Source organism: Carassius auratus, unplaced genomic scaffold, assembly GCF_003368295.1.
Source record: "Carassius auratus strain Wakin unplaced genomic scaffold, ASM336829v1 scaf_tig00214259, whole genome shotgun sequence".
Taxonomy (NCBI): Eukaryota; Metazoa; Chordata; class Actinopteri; order Cypriniformes; family Cyprinidae; genus Carassius; species Carassius auratus.
The window spans coordinates 1801625-1821567 of record NW_020527582.1 but is presented as its reverse complement, the minus strand read 5'-3'; the positions used below and the strand labels follow the sequence as shown (position 1 = coordinate 1821567).

General features: G+C 39.0%; 1 protein-coding gene across 13 annotated transcripts in view; it reads left to right on the top strand.

Moving 5' to 3' along the window:
• LOC113091649 (myocyte-specific enhancer factor 2A-like) overlaps nucleotides 1-19943 on the top strand; it is a 97501-nt gene that overhangs the window by 64658 nt on the left and 12900 nt on the right. For 6 of the 13 annotated variants that reach the window (XM_026257237.1, XM_026257236.1, XM_026257232.1 and 3 more), the window contains 3 exons: nucleotides 10165-10296; nucleotides 10362-10496; nucleotides 12477-12702. In XM_026257237.1, the coding sequence (XP_026113022.1) occupies nucleotides 10165-10296; nucleotides 10362-10496; nucleotides 12477-12702 (493 nt within the window). The remainder of the gene's footprint in view (nucleotides 1-10164; nucleotides 10297-10361; nucleotides 10497-12476; nucleotides 12703-19943) is intronic. The other 7 variants (XM_026257243.1, XM_026257242.1, XM_026257245.1 and 4 more) reach the window with 3 other exon arrangements.

Below are 19943 nucleotides of genomic sequence, written 5' to 3'. Positions count from 1 at the left end.
TTCACAGAGGAAACAAGAGGGGGACGAAGCACGCTGCAAATGAATGACTAATTCTAAACTATCATTTTCACTCTCAGCTCACTGGATAAATACGCTGTTTCTCGTCTTCATCTCGATGCTGTCCAGTAAATCTGTACTTCAGGATTTACAAACGTATTTAGTTAAGGGTGAATTTCTCATCTTTTCTCTCTCTCTCTCTCTCTCTCTCTCTAGGTAGCTGAAAATTTTTTAGGCTTTTAGAGGAACATTAGGCAAATTGGTACCCACTATATTTTCCTCGACCTACAAACTGGAACTTCCTTAAATATTTTCCTCGCCTTCATATGGCAACTACTGAACTGACTATAACGTTTTTAAATGGTAATGAGACAAATTATATGTTTGGCCATTTTGAGACATTGAAAGATTTTCAGTATTGACTGTCCAGTAATTCCGAACAGTTATCTGACTGACGTAGAAACATTTCCCATTCATTTAAGAGAGACCCAGCCTTGGTCTGGTATTACCAAGATTTCGACTTTGAATCCAAGCTCCTACCATTTATCAAAGGCCAGTTTATCAACCGAAGTAATTATTGAGTTTAATCTGCTAATAGTTTAATGAGCAGAAATCAGTAAAACCGTCCTTCCACTCAAGACAGCAATCCTTACATTTTTATACATAGTCCTGTGTAAAAGGTTCCATTCTTTTATAATATTAAATAATTTAATTATAATAATTTTATGCATTACAGCATAGACTTAATAGACATAAAATAATGATATAAAAATGTTTTAAAATTAATTAAAATTAAAATCTCATTTTCTATAAGTTAGTTGCTTTATCCTTAAATTGGCATGTTCAAGGGGTCTCTTGACTGCCTTTCCTTGTTTTGTTTATCTTCTCAAGTCATTGTGAAGCAGAGAATGAAAAAGAGTCCTAGAGCAGCCACATCTGGCAGTTGTCTTCACCTTTGTGCTCTCAGCCCTGTTAAATCCTGATAGGTGTGCCCATGACAGATCCATGCCTGCCCTCTCCTCAATGGGTTCTGTAGGTCCTCCAGGCAAAACATCACATTGATTGACAAACAGAAAAATATCCTTGTGAGACATTCTTGCATTCTTATAACATTGCTCATACTTGCTGTATGGACATGACAACCAAGGATAACAAGCAACAGGTCCTGAAAAGGGGACAGTTTTGAGGCCGGTATGCTTTGCAAAATGGCCTAAAATAAGAGGTTTTCAGTCATTGTCAGTGTTTAGATGCAGTAAATGGAAGCAAAATTGGAAACAATAAAGGGCCCAGTCTACTTGAACTTAACAAAACACTCTCTTCTCCTTCCTTTCTTTTTCCTGGTTACCATCAGAACCAGTCCCTAGATAGCAGGCGCAAAAGCTAATGGAAGTGTCCTCTTTGGCTATTGATTACGCTCCAGTGGGAGGGGGGAAACGCATCTCCGACACGGGCAAACATAATTGAATGTAATTCAATAAGAGCAAGAATTGGACCTTCTCTCTCGCTCTCTCTCTCTACCTCAGATACTGTTCCCAGCTCAGTGATCTGGCACGTGTTTACCGATTTCAGCCATGAATTATTCTCAGGTGACGTAAGGCCAAATAGCCTCTGTAATGATTTCAATGCCGAAGTGAAAGATCATGTTTGCTTACTCCAGCATGATTTGTAATGTAGAGGGGGCAGAGTTTGGTGAAATTATTATTCGGCATTCAGGAACTGGCACATGTAGAGATGTTATGCTTTCAATTAAAATTGTTTCACTTTCTGCAATGCATTGTTTGTTCTTTGCAGGAGTGGGTTGAACTGATCTCAGTGGTGATTTGGACCGCCTGAGGAAGGATTTTAAATCAGTTGACACTGCTTATGTTTTGGTTTTTGCATATGCTTTGATTCATAGTAAAAACTTGGCGGCTCACCACGGAGTTGACTTCAAAGAAAGTTTTATGTCTAACACATTTCCAAATGTCTCAGATGTGTTAAGGTTGCATGTACCTAATTGTACAAAACCAATTTGAGATTGCAAAACAAGAAATGATTTGGTGAGTTATGCACGCAAGCAAAGCGAAGAAAATACACACCTACTCGGTTTCTTCCTTTCCGCTTGAATTAGTTTTAGGACAGCAACACAGCACAGAACACCCGGTTTACTGAAGAGTAAAGTAATAACCTCTCCCATAATGCCCTCCCTTTTCATGGAAACCAGAGTTTAGTGCTGTCTGAGTCATGTGTAGGAGGACTCGTTGTCTTCTTTCCATGAAAGACAACCATGCATTCAAAGTAACGTTTCTTCTCAGATCAGCCTAAACAATCATTACGCATCTATGCACTTCACTTTAAGGCTTATCAGGATTACAGACACTTGTAGGTGTGCTTACAGTATCTGTATCCAGTGTCTTTTTAATCAAAGACAGCATGCTTGTCATTTTACATGTAAGTAGTCAACCTGAAACCACTGTGCTTTGTGAGTTCAGGAAATTATATTGTTCAGTGTTGATGACCTGAAAAAAGGCAAAACCACCGACCACCTCATATATAAATGCCTGTCTGAATCAGTCCACCACAAGCCCACAGGGTTGTTTGTTAAATATGTTTGCCAGCCCATTCGTCACCTCTGCGCCCGGTCCTTTGACCTACCGCACCGCACTATGTGAGTATCAAGGCTGTGGTTTTCAGGGGCCGAGGTGCGTGATGAGAGGTGCGCTCTCACAGATTGATGAGGCCTGCTCCGTGGCAGGGGTATAGAGTGTTACAGAGCAGACGTCCTGCTGGCACGACCTACCCTCTCTGCTTTCTCCTCTCTGCCTTATCGGAACTCCTAATTGTCCTTATGAATATTTTAGAGGAGAGCAGGAATGGAGGAGTTCGAGGGTTGGGGGGGGGGGTGCTATTGTTTCAAGGGCTCTGATGGCTAATGATCCAGTCTGCAGGTCAGGAAAGACAGACAGGTAGTGAGCAAAAGAAAGACAAACGAGTGCGCGAGAGGAAATGGCTATGGCAAAGGATGAGGAAAACTATGCATTTGTCTCATTGAAATCTCCTACCTCTTCCTCCCTTTGTTAGTCATTAACTGTAATAGATTTACTGTAGATTTGACTGTTGAATAGATGAGATCATTTATTTAGGCCAGTGGGACTGGAGAGCAACATCGTTGGAAAGAAACTTGAGCGATGACTTTGATATGCCTTCACCTCAATTTTGGTTTCAATTCCCAATCTGCTCTCATGTCTCAAAATACCCTTGATTGTGAAAGCGTTCCTTCCCTCGCTGTGGCTGCTAATAGCTTGATCAAACCCACCAGCGTACAGTCTGCGAACATCTGCTTGTCTTTGTGGGAAACTATTGCTCCTGGAAGTGTAACATACTCTTACGAGCTAATATGAAATGGCATATTCGTATAAAAGCAGCGTTCTCAGCGGTCAGCCGGCGGTAATTAACTGTGGTACGTTGCGAAAGAGATGCATCAGATGCTAAAACGACTGTCGTTTATGCGGCATGCATTGTGAGGCAGATTTTGTCGGGTGGGAGGCAGCATGGATTTCACAGTATATTGTTTTTCTAAACAGCTGCACAGAGATCGTAATTACCAAACGTTCAACCAGACTCACTTGCTGAAAACGAGCCCCTGCAGTCCAGCTTCCTTTGAGAAGACCGTTCAGACAATAGCACAGAGGCAGGAAGGACACGCATGAGGTCACATCCTGGTTTATGACTCAGTAGCCCTTAGAATGAGATCTGACAAAATGCAGCACACGGAGACATTTCTTGATAAAGCTATTTTTTACACATATACATTCATATTAAGAGTGGTTATTGCTGTTATTTGTTTACCAAGTCATATTATCATGATTGAAAAGGCATAAAGTCAAGTCATATTCACAATACACATTGTTTCATAGCAGATTTACAGACAGATTGTGATGTTAATGTTTATAATATCTTAATATTCATTTCAGTTTCAGCAGATTGAGCTGGGTGCTAATATTTTACATTATGCAATGATACAAGAAATCATCTATCTGTCTATCTATCTATCTATCTATCTATCTATCTATCTATCTATCTATCTATCTATCTATCTATCTATCTATCTATCTATCTATCTATCTATCTATCTATCTATCTATCTATTTCCAGCTGTATACAAAGAGCTGGGTAATAATAATGTGTATATATATATATATATATATATATATATATATATATATATATATATATATATATATATATATATATTTACACATACACACACACACACACACACACACACACACACACACACACACACACACATTATTATTACCCAGCTCTCTATAGAGAGAGAGAGAGAGAGAGAGAGAGAGAGAGAGAGAAAGAGAGCTGTGCGACAACACTGTTTACAATTAGCGAAAATATTGCTACTCACACAGCCGAGATTTGCTATATGGTATATATTGGTATATATTGCTTTACATGAATGTATGCAGGTAAATAATGTATGCATACAGGTAAAGTAGAATTAACTATATATTAGGGGTGGGACGATACATGTATTCGTACCGAGTCGTCATGGTACGGACATCTCTGTTCAGTGCATGAGGCCTTATAACAAATACAGGCAATTCAACTCCAATCCAGAAGGGGGCGCCCACAGCAATTCAATGCTGTTTGATAACCGGCCGCCAGCAGAAGTGTATGTGAATTTTTTTTTATTCATACTACTTTCCGTTCAAAATCAATGAAAAGAAACTGAGCATAGTAGATTTATTTTTTTTCTTCTGTTCCAAAATCGTATCGAACCGTGACACTCTACATGTGCGACATGCAACCGAGGACAAATAAAAGTGTAAGAGCCGTCCCTTGCACTCAGAGTTGACTACAGCATTAAGTTAAGGGCAGTATTCCTCAACAGATAACAGATTTCCTATCAACATAGATTTTTGTGGGTACTGCTCACTCTCCGCTTTAATAATCATGCTAAACAAAATGCACTGGACACAGTGGTGATGTCATTAGGATTAGCATGCTGCTCAGTGTTGCTACAGGGACTGCGGCTGCTTCACAACTCTGCAGGGCCAAAGATATGGAGATGACTGCTGGAAATGAGGTTAGGACATATTACACCAGCCGCCCAGAGAGAAACCGGGCCTCCATTTTGAATGCAATAATATTTGATTGAGCGTGCAAACATTACAGCAGAGATGGTTTATCTTAGCCAAGATTGTATAAAACACTGTCCACTTCTTTCTCTTTTTCAGTCCCTTCTCCACACACACACACACACACATACACACAGCTGCGTCACCATACTGTATGATTTAATCAGAAACGGAGGATAAGCTCTCCACCCTCACTCCACCCATAACACAGCTCGCACTCTATCATCATCCTCCATTCTTTCTCTTTTTCTTTAGTTTTTCTTAAGCTTCTGCTTTATTTTGAATGCTGTGCTTTTAGGCCTACATTTTCTGTCTATATTTGAATCTTGCTTTTATCCGTGTGCAGCACATGAATAACTCAAATACAAAAGACCTTTGACAGAATGGGGAGTGTGAGTAAAATGGTTTTTCGAGGTATACTGCTTGCGCAATTTTACTGAGAGTTGTAAGGGAGAGTAGGTAATGAATGAGGCTTATACAGGAGTTTCATATTTGTATTTAAATGCACCAGAAGTGACAGACAGCTTATAATGTTGTTATAATGTTATAACACCTTATTTTAATCAAAGAGTTCTGAAAATTTCAGAATATTAGAATGATTTCTCAAGTTATTTAGACATATATATATATTTTTATGATCAAAGTAATGCATGTTTTATGTTTTTAAAGAATTCCCTCCTGCTCACCAGGCCTGCTTTTATTTGATCCAAAATACACCAAAAGCAGTAATATTGTGAATTATTTTTTATATTTAAAATAACTGATTTCTATTTATATATAAAATGTCATTTATTCCTGTGATCAAAGCTAAATTGTCAGCATCATTACTGCAGTCTAAAGTGATACATGAATCTTCAGAAATCATTCTAATATGCTGATTTGCTGAACAATATATATTTTTTAAATTATTATTATCAATATTTAAAACAGTTGAGTACATTTGAGTAAACCTGAGTACATCAGGCTTTTTTGATGAATAGAAAGATCCAAAGATAAATCTAAAAAAGCTTTGAAACATACACTATCCAAAAGCTTGGAGTCAGTATATGGAGTGCACATGCTTTGTGTTTTGTGTAAGGTTTTTAGGGTTTTGTCTGAATTTTAACATTAGTGCAATCCTGCTGATAAACACTTTCTCCAGTTTGACATTTCTGGCAAATCATGTCTTTTTTTTTTTATTGAGCTTGATTATACTTTCTTATGCAAGAGGTTTAAGTTGTTTAACAGTGTTTCTCTTTCCAGTAATCTTTCCAGTGTCTGTTCAGGGAGTGTCTGAGAGAGAGGGAAGTTGTGTGTTGTAGAAGAGGAATAAAGGGCTTTTTAAACTGTCTGGTTTCTAAGTATGTCTCTCTGTCCCTTTCTTTCGCTATTTAGTTCTCCTTTTATCTCCAACACAGACACACTCACAGATTTAAATGCACTCACTACGCAGTTATGTCGTGCTGGCTTTACGTCAGTGTCTCATTTTTCGTGCGGATTGCCAAAGTCTTATCAATACAGGTCTGGCATGCATTCTATAAAAAAAAAAAAGAAAAAAAAAGAAATTGGCATGAATATTGGCAGTTGTCCCACTGTCCTGTCTCTGAGCCATGCGGGACATGCTGAACAGATTACACAATATGAGTTTTCTGCTCCCTCTCCAGAACCGCTTACGCCAGCACTGCCCACTCTCCCTTTTTCACACACTCACAATTCAGTCTCTCTCTCACACACACACACACACACACACACACACACCAAATGAGCCAGCCATCCCCAACACTCCGATAACAATAACACTCCATTTCTCTGACAAAACGTACCATATTAGACAATATTAGAACTGATTAAGAAAATGTTAGTTTGTATACTTATCTTTAATACAGTAGATATAGGCAATTCACAACCATCATCATTTATAATTTTTTTTGCAATGGTTGAAAGGATGCTGCATGCAGTTGCCACCTTTGCCTGTTGATGAGAGATCATGGCAGCCGTACATTTAAAGGTGTAATTAAGAATGCAAATGATCCAGTTTAATCAAACTCGTGATCAACCTCATGCCTCCATCTGTGCTTGTATTTAATGGATTCACTTGAGTCGCTCATTGGCAACGTCTTATTGTCTGCTGTAGACAGATTTTGATCACTATGCATAACGCGCCCTTTTATGGCCGTGCTGATGTGTGGAGGCCGCTGATTGGCTGCTTCGTGAGGTGAAGGGGGCTGACAGGTGTTGGGGGAGAGGGACACCTGTTTGGACATGTGCTGATTTAGTGATCCATTTACTGGAGCTGCGGGCAGTGTCTGTGGGACACCCAAAACATGCCAAGCCATTTAAGAAGGACTTACCAGCGTGCCATCCCAGTCCTTCAGACTTCAAAGCACTTGGGGGCATGATGCAGTATGGAAATGCACAAATGTGATCTCTTTTGCAAGACAAAAGGCCTTACTAGTTTTATTGTGTTGCTTTATTTCAGCATATGTCACACCGTCTATGATTTTGACTCACAATATGATTGATTCTATTGATACTAGACCTTAGTGTCATAATGTTGACAGGAAATGAAAACGAGGCTGTGAGGGACAGAACTTTAGCGTGTTCATTGGTGTAAGATTTTCTTTGAAATAACTTGGACTCAGGAATTGCTTGTACATTTTACAAATCATTAAAAAGAAATGGCATGCAACACTTTAAATATGCAATTTTGAAGTAGAACAATTGAAATAGTATTTTCTTGTAAAACATACTCTAATAATCTTACATTTGTTTTGTTTAAAGCTTTGAATGTTTTTTTTCTTTCTTTTTTTTTTTTTTGCAAAGTACAATTTTTTAGTCAGAACATGCTAGTAATTTTTTATTTTATTTTTTTACAAATAATTATGATGAAACAGCTAGTGACACATTGAATTAAACATGAAAATTTTGAGTAGCAAGATTAAAATAGTATTATTACTTGTTTTATTTTTTACAGTGCACTGTTGGTTAACAACATGTCAATTATTCAGCTGACAAAACATATTTCTAAAGGACTTTCAGTAGTCAAAATCTCAATCAGAGTTCAGAAAAAAAAAAAAAAGACCTTTATACAGTGCATGGCATTGTGTTTCTGTAAAATTGTTTCTGTTTCTCACATCTCCATTTTCATATGTGTAAAATTCAATATGGCATCTGGTCTGATTAGGGTCTATAATGTAGTTCCATCACATTCTTTGCTCAGAAATGTTGTTGTGCTCATCAGCACTGTGTGCCCATGAGAAGGCCGGCCTGGCGGTCTGTGATTTCCACAGGGGCCCCTCCCTGCCAACTCAGGCCCCAGCGGACGGGTGTGTCCCTAGGGTTACTGTGGAAGTCAGCGGCCCTGCCCTGCTCACACAGACCTCGCTGCCCAGCTCCAGCCACAGCGCTTGCCACATAATGAGCAGGTTGGGAATATAATTTGCAGGTCCCAATGGAATCTGTGGCACTCTGGGGGAGAAAGTGCATAGTTTCACTGGAAAACACAGTGTTTCACAGAGCCACATAGGGCCCTGTAAACAGGAAATGACCGGGGAAGGCGTTGCTCAGAAAAAGCGAGCAAGAGCCACCTTCGGCACCACACTAAATAACTTTATGGTTTCAGATGGGCCCAGAAAAGCCATGTATCTGTAGCTAGAAGCTGTATAGCACTTGCATTTTGTGTTTTGCTTAGGCATAAGCACATTGTGTACATGTATTGATTGTTCCTGTGCATGTGTGTAAATGCACTCTTAGGTTTGAGTTCACACCGTGCAGAAGTTGGTTGCATGTTGTTAAATAAAGTAGATAAGGATCAACAAAGATCTCACTCTACATCACAGAAATACCAGAGGACAGCAGCTGCACTTTAAAGGCACTCTCACACACACCCACACACATACCTACACTCTCACACACATAGTGATAGATGCAAAGACTAAGGGGCTTGTTAGTATATATGTGCTTTGCTTCACTTCCTACCAAACACGACTTTTTTAACATGTAACCTCTGCTGCCAAACCACCCTGAGGTACAGGAGCTCTGTGTACAGTACTTAGAAACAGACCAGGGCTTCAAATGAAGATTTGTAATGGTAATTAATTCTGTAATGCATTATCTTCTTTTTCCATGAATTGTGTATTTTAAGGACCAAGTAAATATTAAAACAAATTATATAGGCCTTAATTAATGTGTTACCAATAGACAAAAGAAATACAGACTTTTTTACAATTAAAATCTACAAAAAAGCTTCCGTTCCCTCAGGGTAAAAGGGCTGATATTACAGCATGTGCTCTGCCCTTTGCACTTTGCTCTTAGAATATTCAGTCCTCTCCACACTTGAATAAATATTAGTGACCGGGTTTGATAATCTGTTCAGTTTGTACATTGCTTTCATTCTGATAGGCTCTTGTGAGTGGCAGGTGTGCTGAATTACAGCGAGAGAGCTTCTAAAGCACTGCACTCTGGGATCCTCTTATGTGTGTGTGTGTGTGTGTGTGTGTGTGTCTTCCAGCTGGGTGGCTTATGATAACTGAAAGATAATGAAATATGCATCACAACACACACATGCTGAGGGAAATGTATGGTCCTAAGAAAGAGAGCAAAGAGGAGGAAGGGAGAAAAACGCAGAGAGAGAAAAGACTATTTGGTTTTCCCCAGCCTAATGTTTTTAAGGGAAAGGATAAGGAGTGACAATTCAATTTCCTCCCCAGGGACTAATGCAGTAGGCATGGCGCAACCATCAGCGTATTAGCTCTTAATGTATTTGCCAAATTATCCATTGAACTGTTACCAGTGCAATTTCAACATCCTGATCTCAGCTCTTCTGTGTTCACTAAACAGCATGCAATTGTAGCAAAGTTCAGTAACTTTATTTCTTTATTCCATTCTGTGAATTATGCATTTTATCAACATGTTCTGCTTTAGATTATCTAAGTAGTTAACTGTCCTATTCACTAATCAATCAATTGTTTTTTCATTGTTTAAATGAACCCAACGATAACAGCTGTTTGGGTTTACGTATGTCTATGTGTGAATTTTCCAATTTCATTTTCAGAAATTAAGAAACAAAGGCCATAATGACTGTGCCAGTCCTGATCCAGATGACTGTTTCGGTCACAGTCCCCTCATGGACGACCGTTTCGGCAAACTAAACGAAGAGAGTGATTTAATGTACAAGCGCTGTGGTGTAAGTACTGCTTCCTCCCTGCCTTTTTGTGTTGATCCCTCTTTTTATGTTGATGTTCACTACAGGCGCTTAACAAGAAAGAACACAGAGGCTGTGATAGCCCGGATCCTGACGCCTCATATGTCCTCACCCCTCACACAGAAGAAAAATATAAAAAAATTAATGAAGAGTTTGATAATATGATGCGAAATCATAAAATCGTAAGTAAATGCAACGTTTTTGCTTGGCTTTGTGGCAGAAAGGAACTCCCCCCTTTCCCACCCTTTTGTCATTGCCTCACCCTGCAACCTCTGTCAACAGTTAAGGACTTTTTTTTTTTTTTTTTTTTTTTTTAAAGCATATTCTTAGTTTTTTTTTTTTTTTTTTTTTTTTGAAACTGCACTTTTTCACATTCATTTTGCAGCCTTTTTCTCTCACCCTAATAAGATCACATTGTTTAAACCTTTCACATTATTAAGATCACAACCTTATTTGATCAAATTCTAAAATAATACATACAAGTGAGGTATAAAATTGCGATTTTTACTATTACTAGTCAAGTACAGGTATGTTGTTTTAAATGACAAATTATAAAATTTAAGTGAAAAGTTAAATTAGGATTAAATTAACATCACCGATTAGCTTATATTAACCTGCACAAACCTGACCAAATTTATGAATGTAAAAGATTGTGCATATTTAAGGTGTGTATTTTTGGGCTTCATTTTTTTTTTAAGTTTAGTACAAGTGTAATCTATTTACAGTATATATTTTTTTCCGAATCCGGACAGAATGTCTCTGTGTCCACCTTCTGGCAAGAATACTGACAGATTCATTGGTTGAGGTAATTGATGTGTTCTTCCCAGCACTCGCCCCAACAGATCTGGAAATTGAATCTTTTCTCGCGGTGCTGTGCTCTGTCCAGGTCATGTGATGGAGAAGATTTGCCATTGTATAAAGATGGAGAGACTCTCACCGTTTCTCCTCCACTCATTAGAACTGATTTCTTTTAGTCTCACTCTTTCTGGTGGGATGCAACACCTGGGTTTGTTTGTTCATCTCCCTGGACAATTTCTTTAGCCCTTCCAGAACAGAGTCCTAGCACAATCAAATAGCTGAAACCATTTTCAAATCCAAGCTAGTAACATATACAAATAAACCTGGGAGTATTTAGCTACAAAAACTATTTTTGCACGTATATATATATATATATATATATATATATTATTATTATTATTTTTTTTTTTACTGAGACAATAGTGATCTTATTGGGTGGTGACCATAACATTCTGCACCTTATAGTGGGTGCCAGATGATTGTTTTCACTGCACCGAATGAACATGAACAAAGCTTGAGTTCTGTGTCATTAACACACTAATATTCTCACTAACTGGCTCGCTGCACTATTAAGTGAATGGACACTGACCCTGCTCACACTCACTCTGGATGACTGGATGGATAGTTGATATGATTAAGATGCCAACGTTGCCGTCAAATGATGCAGTTGTTTCACCTCTTTTTTCCCCAATATAAAATGTATGTAGATTTTTTAAAAAGTGTGGGTTTTTTTTTGTGTGTGTGTGTGTGTTTTATTTGTTTTACTTTATGAAAATGGCTGAATACAATGCTGGCTATAGCCAATATATTTCAAGATGTTTCCTAAATTTGCATGCCGTTGTAATATTTCTCATCCCAAGATGTTGTTTTATGTATTAAACCTGGGTCAAAATTGGTCTTCCAAGCACAGTCGAAATGACTCCCAATAGGAGAATTGTTTTCCAGGAGTATTTCTCACTTTATGCCAGGCTTTTTGGACAGCCCAAGGTGATCCGGAGATCTCCCTCCTGAGATTACATTTTTCCACCCTGCAATCTATCTCCTATTTTCCTCCATTGTATGATAAAAGCACCAAAGCCCAGGGGTCATCTTTCACTTCTAGTAAAAGCCTGAAGATATGTGCAGCGTTCCATTATAGGCCATTCTACCTGAATATCCAGGCTAAATGAATCCGAGCGCTGAACAGAACCAACTCGCCACCGTTCTCCGATTGTACAGTTTCTTGTTGAGATATAATTCAGTTATCTGTGTGAATGTCAGTTTTGTTACTGCGATATTTAGATCAAATACAAGCATGACAGGTTGCTTTAAGAGTCTTTGATGCCTCCCACATAAAGCCCTATGTGTGTGTGTCTCTCTTCCAGCCGACGGCCTTGCCCCCGCAGAACTTCTCCATGCATGTGGCTGTGCCAGTGACGAACCCCAACGCCATGTCCTACAACCCCGGGGCCTCTCTGAGCAGCCAGAGCCTGTCGGCCGCCGCTGCCTCTCTGAGTGACGGTGCCATGCTGTCTCCTCCTCAGGGTTCGCTGCACAGAAACGTAGTGTCTGCCGGACCCCCACAAAGGCCCTCCAGCACAGGCAGCGCAGGTTAGTGCTACTCCCTCGACTGCAAAAGTGGGGCAGGTTCTGGGATTCTGAGATTGAAATGGCTTGTATATCAAGAGATGTGTTTTCTGTCTTATTGCTTGGAAAATTCAATACAGATGTTGTTTGTCTACATCTCATATTGAGAAATCTGTAATAATGGAAGAGAGATGTTGTTTCCCAGTTGCTATGCACAGACATCTATACGTTTCTTGTTATTCTTTGTGTTTCACACCTTCTCAGCACAAGCATGAGATGAGTGCAACGGAAGTGAGATCAATTAGTAGTCTCCTGGAAGTGGTCTCCATGACGACAGCAGGCTTTAATACCATCTGATCTTTAAGCTGGTCTGACAGCAGTGGGCTCTGTGGCTGGGCCGCACCAGCCCTAGTGTGAAGATAGACAGACAGAATGAGTTTCATGCAAATAGTGGATGCATTTACAGTAAATGTGTTTCTGTTGCGATAGATGCAACAGAAAGCTTTTTAGATTCATCCCGAACCCCTATGAGGAACCTTGCAACCTGAAAATCCATAAATAGCTGTTTTGCATTTGGCCCTTGTACGCCGTATACGTCTTCAAGTTATAACACGAGTGTTAAATGCATGTTTTTCTGCACTGGACAGATTAGTCATCCTTTTATCTCTGTTGCTATGTAGGAGGGAGGCATGATCATAGTAAAGTGCAAAAACACTGCTGCGCTGCGTCGCTGCAAAATAATGTTTGATGTTCCAACAACACGCATTACTGACCTCAACAATATCCAAACACTCACCCTTCGCAGGCCGGCACACGCTCTCTGGAGGTCGTACTCGTCAGTACAAACATACAAACACTGCTTGAAATCACAACCGCAAGATTTGAGATTATCTTGTGCAGCTAAGATTCCCTGATTCAGATTTGTTTATGTTCACATTTTTAAGCTTTGATGTTGATTTGCTCGTTTTCATGAGTGCTTGCCTTCTGAATATCTTTTAGAGACAACTGAAAGTGAAACTGAAAATATTAAAATAATAAAAAAGTTTTCTATTTGAATATATTTAAAAATGTTTTTGTTTTTTTATCTCTCTCTCTTTCTCTTGTAATGGGAAAGCTGCATTTTCAGTATCATCACAACAGTCTTCTGGGTCACATGATTCTATAGAAATCATTCTAATATGATGATTTTATGCTCAAGAAATATTATCAATGTTAAAAGCAGTTTAATATATTTGTGGAAACAGTAGTAATTGAACAGTATTATGTACATATATAGGAATGTATGTACTAAAATGTTAAGGTTGCATTCTATATGTTGCCTGGGCATTGCTATACTGTTGTAAACGTGTTCTAGATGCTAGATTTGTGTTTGTGTGGTTGTTGTTTTGTGGCTGTTGAAAGGCCTACCTTAAGTCTGTATGCCCCATTCATGACCCGGGCCTCTACCTCAGTTATGTTTTTTGATTGCCTGGCAAGTGAAAGTGGTCAGATCAATTAGATGCATAGTATCACACTTGCTAAGCAAGCCACATGATTTGAGTAATCATTTACGTCTGAAGTACAAAGATGTGTACCAAAGTATAACACTTGTTCAGTTTGAGCAATATCAGTTTTTGCTTTCGCAGGTTAGCAGTTTCACTCCTTATAATGGTGTTACATTCAAATGTGTTTGACACACTGAAGGGAGCTGAACGCTGCGTGTGAAGGCTGGCCTGTCACACACATGTACCAACACACTCTGAGATAAAAAATGCAGATGGTTAATCATCTCATTTTGTGCATCTCATTAGGTGACATGCTGGGTCCCCTCACAGAGCTCGCAGTGCCGAGCGGTGTCGGCTCCAGCCCTGTGGGTAAGTCCTCTGGAGTGACTGCATCAGCTCCTGTGTCAATAGATGTTTCGCTTCACAGGGGTTTTTAAATCCGCTTCCTGTTTTTATGATTGATATCGTTGATTTGTAATAGGGGATATCATTTTCAGGACATATGCCGTCCTCTTTCTTCGTCCTAATGGAGTGGCACCATCTTTACCGCCTGCGACCAGATAAGCGGGTCTCCCTCAATCACTTCTCTTCTGCTTAGAGTATAACTGGCATGTTACAGTAGAGCACACCACCCCCTCTTCTCTCTTGATATTTAGAAATCTAGGCCAAACCGTTATGAGCCAGTGATGGATGTTGAAGTGACTCTGCCCTTTATGAGGACATCAGAAGGATATTATCAAGGGTTTTTCTATGGCTTCTCATGAAAAAAAAAAAGCATATTACAATTATCATTCACAGAAAACCTCAGAGGTTTTGTGTCACAGGCCTCTGAGCCGAATTTTCCACCCAGATAGAAGAGCATTAAGTTGTGCCAGAGCTGACTTGTGGGTTCAGGCGTTTGATAGAGCGGGTGTAAACAGTCATGTGATGATGGGAAATGGCGGCAGCTGCAAGCGTCTCTGCCCCGCTGCTGGTGTGTACACACACTGTCAAGTCACCAAGGACGCTCAAAAGGTCATGTGTCCAACTGTTCCTCCCTGACAGTTACAAATACAAGGGTTGCCTCCGTACTCTAGTGGGCCGCTCTGTCTATGTCAGCGATAGACTAGGGCTACTTTTTCAACATTACAAAGCACCCAAGCACAAGAGCGTGACTGCTGGAACAACAGGCCATGAGATTCATGCTCTCTCACATGATCTTGAAGATTCCTCCAGCCCTAATTTGCTGCTTTTTTTTCTGGAAAGCTTTGAAAAATGATCCCTACAGAAGTCAACCAGGAACATCAGACGCAGTGCAGGTGCAGATTAGATGAAGCTTCCGTTTCGTCTGTGTTTGTGCATGAAACGGTTAACTGTGTTTCAGCAGCTGATTCAGACAGTCAGGTAAATAAACTCAGCATTTCCTTTAAGGCTTCGGCCCTCTGTCTCCATCCCGCCTGGCCCCTTCGAGTTTCCTTCCCCCTATTGACAGGTGCATCTGTTTTCCTGGTACTGTAGCAGTCCTTATACGGCTGGCGTAAGCCTGCTAGATGCCTGACCCAGCAGAAGCCTGCAGGCATTCGGACCATGACATCCCTCTAAGACTGTTGTGCACAATGACCAGGCAACCTGTCATAAGCATTCTGTGGCAATGAGAGGCAGGGACAGGTGGTATTTAACCATCTTTTTGCCAACTACACACACACAGAGGTATGCACTTACTGAGTGCTAAATGTCCGAGACTCACTTGATTGAATGTACACAGTGGGAGGTAATATTGGCTTTTGAGTCTCTTATGAGATCGTGTATAGTATAACACTCAGAGCTTTTTGGTAATGAATACCTCTGAGTACTTTTTCAGTAACATAAAGGAGAATTCATTGCTTTTATGCGCCCGATGCTTCGCATCAGTCTTTTAATAATTGTCAGACATTTATGAGCCAGTCCCCACAAGCATAGTCCCTTTGCGACAGTAGCGTATCTCTGTAAAAATCAATATTTCGAGATTTGAAACAAGGATGTTGCGAGATATAAATGACACCATTAGTGCTATATCATAATGTAAAAATATATGCACCATTTAAATTATAATTCAGAATTGTAAAGGAATGTTAACTTAGCTATTAATGCTGCCGTCAAGGTTTGGTAAAAAGACATTTAATGAAATGTATTATGAAATAACTAAACATTGCATTATGTAATAAGAGAATTGGGGAAATTATTTATATAAAAAAAATGGTAAACGGTAAAAAAAAAAAAAATTGCATAAATACAATTAGTATAAAATTCCTCTGGCAATCAGTCATCAGTGTCCACAGCTCTTTAGTTCGCAAGGGAAATTAAGTCTAGAGAAGAGCATTTCACTAAATATTAGACTGTATACTCTAATATTAAAATTGTAAATTATATTTTACTTTACCTCTACCTGATGTCTTAATTATTTAAAGCATGTTTAAATTATTCTGTTTCGAAAGTTATGACAGCCACTATCTAATGAATATATTCCAACAACAAATAGAAATTTTACAATTTAGAAGAACAAATTTTAAAAACTGCATTATGTGCAATTTACATGTTTGCATACATTAAGTTGAGTGTTAATTATTATGATTAAAAACAATAGTAATTAAATATGTTTGAATGTTTTTAATAGTATTACTTTATAGTAATGTAAAAGGGTTCCCTATAGTTTAGAGCATAAGTTGTGGTAGATTTATTTTTAATACATGTTAGTTATAACCTAATTTATTTAAAAAGAAAGAGCAATTTGTTCAGTAAACCACTGTTTAATAAAAAAAATATGATATAAATATATATATATATATATATATATATATATATATATATATATATATATATATATATATATATATATATATATATATATATATACACACATACACACACACATGCACACAAACACACACACACACACACACACAGTACGGTGCCAAAACAACCCCGGCTTTTGACTTCAAGTGGGTGCAAAGGCTTTTCCCATAGGCAAACAGTTAGCAGCAGAAGTGAGAGAGAGAAGCAAAATATAGCTCCGAGAGAGTGAGCACAGTCCCGTGGAACTGTCGCAGATGAGTGGTAGAGAAATGGAGTGTGTGAATCTATGCAGGGACGGCACCCTGTGCTGCCCACGGGAACGCTGCCGTCTTTGCAAATCTCAAATGCATGAAACCGCATTTAGTTTTGCCTCTAGTTTGATAAATGTTAAGAATGTTTAGGCCTGCTATAGATTAATATACTTTTGGTGTAGTTTGTTTATTAATTGCCCATAATTAAAGTAATTGAAGTTAATGTATTTTTTTATTCTATTGCCCAGCCCGGAGTGTCTGAAGGGATTTAAGGTACTGGACGTACAGTGCTTAGTTGACAGTGGCATTATGGGGTGTGGCGAGGAGCGTGTGCCCAGAGGTCTCAGGCCTTTGGCTCTGTGCTCACATAGCGCAGCCTTTAGATCTCCGATCACATGGCGCAGCTGCTGTTTGTTCCAAACAGCCTGGACCAGCGTGGCTGCCTTGGAGAGGAACCACTTCAGTGCTCCTGTCAGATGGCCATTCCTTGCATACTTCTGATTTTTCACAAGCAGAAGGCACCGAGGGAGCAGGGACATCTCAGAGCAGAGCCTGCAGGAATGCGGCTCACAGCACTCTTCTTCTGCTCTCTCCGCTGTGTAGAGCGACCTCATATTGCCTGAATGAGTTCAGTGCAGTGCTCTGATCACCAGTTAAGCCAAAGGAATGGTGAAGAGGATCCAAGCGTTAATCCAAGCACATACACTGGCTCTCCTCTTCAGTGAAAGAAAGCTTTTTCATCATGTTGACATGCCCAGCTGGGGTGCAAATGAATCTTTTTGTTCGTGAAATATCAGGCTCGTGTTGTAGCAAAATTCTTTCTCTTTTGAAGCGATTCGGTGTTACCTAACTATGTACAGTTGCTGGAGGTCAGGATGAATCATCAGCACTGTGAAACAAAATGGCTTAGTTTCCCCTCAGAGTTCTCTGATATAGGAGCTCAGCACGGTTCCAGCAGAATGTTTGGTTTCGGATCATTTTCGTTTCAGATTTTATTTTGTTGTTGACTTTTGCAGGGAACAGAAGGCCTAGTTTCTCTCAAAGTACCCAGATTCCATTGTTGACTAACAAATCATCGGCACGTTTTATTTTAAAATTGATCTGAAAGAGAAGAATATCTCTTCCCACTTGGTGAATTTTAAAGTCGATCTAGACCCGGACTTAAGCAGTGGTTACACAAAATTTTATTATTTATTTTATTTAGTTTAAATGTATAATATATTTTTATATTTGTGTATATTTTTTTTTAGTAACCATTATATATTTATTTATTATAATTACATACAGTATTATATAATTGTTTTTTTATTATTATTGATATATGTTTTTTTATCATCATTTAAACTATTTTTAATTCATCAAAAAAATATAAGTGTAGTTTAATTACATGTCATAACAGTACATAGTAAACTTGCATATGGCAACTCATCAACTAAATGTTTTTGTCTGTTGTCCCAGCATACTTTAACATCTGTCCTGGTTCCTCAAGCACAGGTTCTGCAGTTCTGTATGATGTTTATTTGTGTGTGTGTAAATACAGAATGGAGACAGCCCAGCACAAAACCACTTATGGCTCAAGAGCCCACAACTCCAGAAGGTGAACTAGTCCTCAATGTTTTGTGCTCAATCTCCTTTGATCCAAGGGAGCTTTCGATCATCTCCATCTGAACAGCACCACTTCTAAGTTCTGTGTAAGGGTTTGCGCTTCAGAATTGGATAACCACGAGTACGTAACATGTCGAGACCTTGTGTTTTCTCATAATGCTGGAGTTTTAAGTATTAAAGAGCTAAATTGCCATGTATTCAGTATGTTCAAGCAGCAAAGTTGCTAGTTTGGCAGCCTAATTTAATTAAAAGTGAAACGATTTGAAGTCTTAGAAAGTTAGATGTGCTTTCGTCATGGGATCATAGAGGTGTGGCTGAAGAGTAGTGGAAGAGCAGATCCCACACATTCAATTAGTGCATTGCAATAAATTTGGCACTATGACCTGATGTGTTAAAGACACCTTATTCAAGCTGACAAGAGCAAGATCTCAGCTTTGCAGATCATGCCGAAGTGCACAATGCGTGATCGTGCACAAAGAGGAAGTGATGCAAACATAATGGTTCCAGAAATACATCATTTGTGTTCTGATGAGCACCAATTAGCAATCTGATGAGCCGATCTTTGTGGCCATCTCGAATTCAGTTTTGAGTAGCGTGCACAGATGTGCTTTTTGGCCGTTCAAGACCCCCTCTGTTAAAAATGAGGGTGTGTTTGTAGTTGTAACTCTGTTATGCGATGTGCCTAGAAGCTACACCACGTCTTTCATTAATACTAAAGAATTATAAGCTGTTGGGGAGCAATTTAAAGCCCTTTTTTGTGTCAAAAGATTGTTTCTTGAAAGAGCATTTATATGCCAGTTACTTGAGGTCCACATCATCCTGATCCAATGCTCTGTTTTTTTTTTTTTTTGATTCCTCCATGGAGGTATTACAAGTTCTATTTATTTTTTTGTACAAAAGGGCTCTCCAAGTAAAATAAGAATTGGATTTTTTTTTTTTTTTTTTTTTGCATCAACAGTTTGAACTCTTTTCCCAGCTCACATTGTTCCTGTGCATGATTTCCAGAGCCAAAACAATATGGCTGCACCCGTTGAAGAGGTACTGTTCAGCCTCATTAATTAAGACTATAATTAGAATTTGGACTCTGTTCCTCTTAATCTATTAGCGAGGTAAA